The sequence below is a fragment of the Sus scrofa genome, chromosome 14 (assembly GCF_000003025.6).
Source record: "Sus scrofa isolate TJ Tabasco breed Duroc chromosome 14, Sscrofa11.1, whole genome shotgun sequence".
Taxonomy (NCBI): domain Eukaryota; kingdom Metazoa; phylum Chordata; class Mammalia; order Artiodactyla; family Suidae; genus Sus; species Sus scrofa.
In genome coordinates this window covers 15,927,634-15,933,633 of record NC_010456.5, presented here as the reverse complement: position 1 = coordinate 15,933,633, position 6,000 = coordinate 15,927,634, and the positions used below count along the sequence as shown (strand labels likewise).

The 6,000-nt window shown below is 35.1% G+C and overlaps 1 protein-coding gene across 2 annotated transcripts in view; it reads right to left on the bottom strand.

The window, feature by feature from the left end:
- The window catches only part of FBXO8 (F-box protein 8), a 37,149-nt gene continuing 31,628 nt past the window's right edge, over positions 480 to 6,000 (bottom strand). For both annotated transcript variants that reach the window (XM_003132835.6, XM_021074204.1), the window contains exons 5-6: positions 4,422 to 4,618; positions 480 to 2,122 (exon numbers count right to left, since the gene is read on the bottom strand). In XM_003132835.6, the coding sequence (XP_003132883.1) occupies positions 1,935 to 2,122; positions 4,422 to 4,618 (385 nt within the window). In that variant the 3' untranslated portion in view covers positions 480 to 1,934. The remainder of the gene's footprint in view (positions 2,123 to 4,421; positions 4,619 to 6,000) is intronic.

The window sequence follows — 6,000 nt, the reverse complement described above, 5'->3', positions numbered from 1 at the left end:
GGATGCAAGTTCAATCCCTGGCCTTGCTCAGTGAGTTAAGGATCCAGTGTTGCCGTGGGCTGTGGTGTAGGTCTCAGACCTGGCTCAGATCTGGCGATGCTGTGGCTGTGGCTGTGGCTGGCGGCTACAGCTCTTATCTCTAGCCTGGGAACCTCCATATGCTGTGAGTGTGGCCCTAGAAAGCAAAGTAAAATAAAATAAAAATAAATAAATAAAACTAACATAAAATTTTTTTAAAATAAATTGCCAAAGGCAAAAAAAAAAAAAACCCAAAAAAACTGTCAGCAGTTGAATATTCAGCCAAAATATTCAAGAAGGAAAACAAAAACCTTTTCACATAAAACTGTATTTCACTCGCTGCCAGAAGACCTAAACTGTAATAGATGTTAAAGTTTTCAGGCTGAAGTAAATGACACTACAAGGAAACTTGGCTCTTTAGGAAGGAATGAAAGTACTAGAAATGATAATGTGGGTAAGTGTAAGAGTATTTTTTCTTTATTTATGTATATGACTCATTCATTAGTACACATTAGGATTATTTTGTCATGGAAGTTAGTATTATGCCTATATGAAATATATTTGGATATTTGCGTCAGAATCTTAGAAATTGTTTACTGCCAGTCTAAAAGTCCTTATGACTTTCAAAAGTTTTGATTATCTTATATTTTGTCTTTGAAAATTCTATAGTACATCATTCAATTGTAACATTAGGGCCAGATCTGGAAGTCAGGATTTTACACCTCTAGTAAGGTGTTCTCTCCCTCCCTTTTACTCTCTAAATTCTAAGCTCTACTCGTCACATAGTGTATCATTTCAAAGCTGATGTTTTTCACTTAGAGGTATTTCCAGGGAACTTGTGACTAACATATAAATACTGTTATCATTAATGCTAAGTGTTTTAATTACTAAGTAATTGCTAATTAAAATATACTTCATACATTTGCTCTTTATTAAGACTGGGTTTTCCTCTCTTTACCCAATCACATAACATCTGTGCAAGCAGAGACCATGTCCAGGCATCACTAGTACCTGGCACAATGATTGGAAGTCCCTGGATAACTATTTACTGAACGAGTGAATAAAGCCTGTTTACTTCATTCACAAAATTCCTTTCCCAACTGATTCTGAACAGAAATCATCAAGATTAGGAGGTTAGGTTTAACTAATTCCTTCAGATATAAGTTCTAATAATATTTTGTTCTTATGTGTGTAAACCTTAGGCAGTAACATATTTTGCTATCCTGAATGGTTTTAAAGGATTTCAGACTTAATGAATGCAGAAGTTTTAAAAATGAGGTCAGGTGATGAATTTACGTTACAAAAATAAGTGCCTATTTTGCATAGTGACAAATCAATACTTGTTCAAAGGAAAGAGAAGCTGGTACTGGTCTCTAATGAGACAACTTTTATGAAGACAGTAATAATTTCATAGTATCAAATAAATTTCAGAACTCAGTTTGAGAGAAAAAGGAAAGGCTTTAGTTAAAATCTTTACAATAAAATAATTATGATTATAAATCTTTTTAGTTAAATATGTACATATTACATGGTATTTTAAAAAAGAATGGAAATGAATAAAGTTCTTCAGGCAAATCTAATGCACAAATATACCATCTTTTTTAGAGTATAAGGTCAGTTTAACATTCTTAAACAGCTGTGTCAGACAATGGCTCTGCTTTGTGCAAAACATGATAAGCAAAATTAAGAAAAATTCTGCAAAATTCTTTAGTTCCCCAAGGAAATTACTAAAAAAAAAAAAAAAAAAGAAAGAAAGAAAGAAAGAAAATAGTAAGAGAGAAAAAGGTTGTACACTCAAGCTTGATTGTATACAGAGGCTAGAATGACCAACACTAATGCAACCCCTATATCTGCTAAGTAAGTCCTTGGGTAGCTTTAGTTTGAAGTTAAAAGTTGAGGTCCTAGCAATTGTGCTTTTATGCAGCCACGTGGCCAATAAGGTAGATGTTGTCATAAAGGTGCCCCACAAAATCTTCACTAATGTTTTGAGCAGCACGGCGGGTATTTCGAATAAATTCTCTTTTTGACATTTTATTCTTCACATGAGGGCTAGTGAGGTCAATGGAAAGTAGAATCAAAGAGTAGCATAGGACATAGACAGCATCTGGAAGGAAAAAGAAACACCTCAAATTATTAGCTAGTTTTTAAAATGTGGTCCCAAAGGCCAGGATGTTCATAATTTCAAAAGATCAGGATTAGATTATAGTGAAACATAAAGGCCTGGGCCCTTCCCAGTTTGCATCCTAGGAAACTCCTCTCCTGGGCAAACAGGAATGTCAACCACCCTAACCCAACACCAATTCAGTGAGTGATTTTTTCACACAGTTTTAAGAGTTTGTTGTGAAAAGTTATTCTAAATTTAAAAAAATTCAGGATTGGCTTTATTTTCCTCTTGCTCTCAAATGTGATATTCTCACTCAACTACCCCCAAAATACATTTGTTCTACCAGTATATCTTCTCATTGTAAAAAAAAAAGTCACGTTTATTTACATACATTTTTACAAAAACCTAATTTAAGTTGAAAGCATTTTTAATGGCCAGAAAATATATTAACTTGAGTACTAGAGAATAAAATGTAAACATCTCATCAGATTATTAACTTATTATTCTCATTTAAGATATGTATTTAAAAGGTTTACAGAATTTATATATTAATTTCAAAAGTAAATCTTTAGGGAAAAAGATTGCTAAACCTAAGTACCATGCAACAAAAAAAATTTCTTTATGTTGTTCAGGGTAATAGTTGATGTTTATTGTTAAAACAGCAACAAACCTCTTGACACCTGCTACTACTATGCTGTTTATATTTCAGAATCCTGCAGTCTTAATAGAGATTGTCTTGCACAATCATGTTCAACAAATTTCATATGGTAGGAAAAAGGTTTTGTAATCTCTATAATAAGATAAGCACCATTTTTGATATGAAGAGATAAATAAATCACATGAAAAAATACATAACATGATGGAGGACAATGTGAAAAAAAAGGATGTATCTAAATGTATAACTGGGTCACTTTACTGCACAGCAGAAATTGACAGAATATTGTAAATCAACTATAAGAAAATAAAAAAAGCCACAAAGGTGACTCAGGCTCTATCTTTTACACACAAAACAGTGAAAACTGGTTGTATTAAAAACACATCTCAGAGTTCCCGTTGTGGCGTAGTGGTTAACAAATCCGACTAGGAACCATGAGGTTGCAGGTTTGATCCCTGGCCTTGCTCAGTGGGTTAAGGATCCAGCCTTGCCGTGAACTGTAGTGTAGGTTGCAGACATGGCTGGGATCCTGCATTGCTGTGGCTCTGGCATAGGCCAGTGGCTACAGCTCCGATTCGACTCCTAGCCTGGGAACCTCCATATGCCATGAGAGTGGCCCAAGAAATGGGAAAAAGACCAAAAAATAAATAAATAAATAAATAAATGAATAAATAAATACATATATATAGATATATAAACAAACAAAACAAAACAAAAAAACACATCTCGGGGGATTTCCCATCACGGTGCAGTGGAAACTAATCCCACTAGGAACCATGAGGTTGCGGGTATGATCCCTGACCTCGATTAGTGGGTTAAGGATCCAGTGTTGCTACGACCTGTGGTGTAGGTCGCAGACGCGGCTCGAATCCAGCGTGGCTGTGGTGTGGCGTAGGCCAGCGACTACAGCTCTGATTAGACCCCTAGCCTGGGAACCTCTATATGGCCATGGGTGAGTGCATCAAAAGACAAAAACAAAAAACAAAACAAAAAACCAAAAACACATCTTAGTAGAAAAATCCTAGGTTTTGGCTATGTAATATGTGTATTTTTAAAAGTTTTAAAAATAACTTCTGGAGTTCCCGTCGTGGCGCAGTGGTTAACGAATCCGACTAGGAACCATGAGGTTGAGGGTTTGGTCCCTGCCCTTGCTCAGTGGGTTAAGGATCTGGCGTTGCCGTGAGCTGTGGTGTAGGTTGCAGACGCGGCTTGGATCCTGTGTTGCTGTGGCTCTGGCGTAGTCTGGCAGCCACAGCTCCGATTAGACCCCTAGCCTGGGAACCTCCATATGCCGCGGGAGTGGCCCAAGAAATAGCAAAAAGACAAAAAAAATAAAAAAAATAAAAAAAAATAAAAATAACTTCTCAAGTTTTTTGATTAGAGTAGTAAAAACATCCAATGCTTAAACAACAATGTTAAAGAATTTATACGCCTAAGTCTGACTTTCCTCCTGAAACAGTGTATTTACTATATATAAATAACTGTTATGACAAACTAAAGTAGTCACTGCTAGAAGCAATAAAACCAGACTTTGTAATTACTGGAAGTGTCTTTCCCCATAGTGAGAAAAATGTCTCTCATCTACTAGTTTTTACCTGGAGATGGGAATGGGAGAAGGAAGGAATTCACTATATACATTCTTACCAGGACTAAGGCCCAGTTCTCTCATTAAATCAGGGTTACAAGCACAGAATCTGTGTGAAAACTTTGTTATAAGTGTTTCAAGATACTCTCCACGCTCTTCAGGGGCATGGATGTGACGAAAAAATTCTCTCAGTGCATTGGGCAAGAACTGATTTCTAAAATTATGTAGTGTTACAAGGTCATCCAAGACATCTCTCCTAGTAGAAAAAGAAAAAGGTACAGCTTTAGTTAACTTTTCTCTATTAAAAAATGATGGTAAAATCATAAGTTTTTTTTTTTTTTGGATGAAAGTACTTTATTGTTGATTACCAGATCAGTCAATCTTATAAAGTGTGTGTGTGTGTGTGTATATATATATATACATGTCTTAAATTTTTAAAATACCAAAAGTATGATTATTTATGAAATTAAATAATTTAAATTCAAATGAGCAACAGAATTCTTCATTTTTTAATCATGAAAATAAGGAGAATCTTCATCTTTCATACCAATCCACATCACCAGAGGAAACAACTATTTATGTAGACTTTTTGAAAGTGTCTACATATACCATATATTGTTCTAGAGTTTGCTTTTGCTTGATTCATACAGTATATTATGAAGAACTTTTTGTGTCTTTACACCTAGATCTAACTCCTTTGTTTTCTTTTGTTTGTTTGTTTATTTCTTTTTTTGGCTGAGCCCATGTGTGTGGAAGTTCCTGGGCCAGGGATTGAACCTGCACCATAGCAGTGACAATGCCAGATCCTAAACCTCCTAGGCCACCAGGGAATTCCTCCAACTCCTTCATTTTAATGGCTCCACAGTACTCTATCTTATGGATATAACAGTTACTAACCATTCCTAACCATTTGGGTTGCTTACAATTACATAAATATTTGTGTACATGTGAAGATAATAATTATTTTTATCAATAGCATTCTAATAGTCACATTTTTTTATAATATGCTTCAAACCTTACTGAACTCAACCATGATTATATGATCACCATCTAAATTTCCACCAACTGCTTATGGCAGGAATGGGCCAAATACTATGGCTCATTGCCTGTTTTACTAGAACACAGTTACACTCATTTGTTTACTTGTCTACGTCTGCTTTCAAGACACAATGGCAAAGCTGTAACACAGATCATATGTCCTTCAAAGCCTAAAATATTTACAGGAAAAAATGTGGTTCTTCACATAAAAACTGCTCATCCCTAGCTACATAGATAGCATTTAAAGACAAAAAGAGTTAATGACACCATCTTTATGTAAGAAATTTCTTTCAATGACCAACATGCTGAATTTCTCAAAGACAGGGATTATGTTTTAATCAACTCTACACCGCTACTATCTAGCAAAGTTCCTGGAATGTAATGAATACAAATTGTTGTTGAAAAATCCTGAGAAATTTTTTTAAAAATGAGAATTACAGTAAAAAGTGAATATATTTGAGCCATTCTTTAGATGACTATGAGATCTATAGTTTTTAACATGGTACTTTGGGGAGTTCCCATCGTGGCAAAGTGGTTAACGAATCCAACTAGGAACCATGAGGTTGTGGGTTTGATCCCTGGCTTTGCTCACTGGGTTAA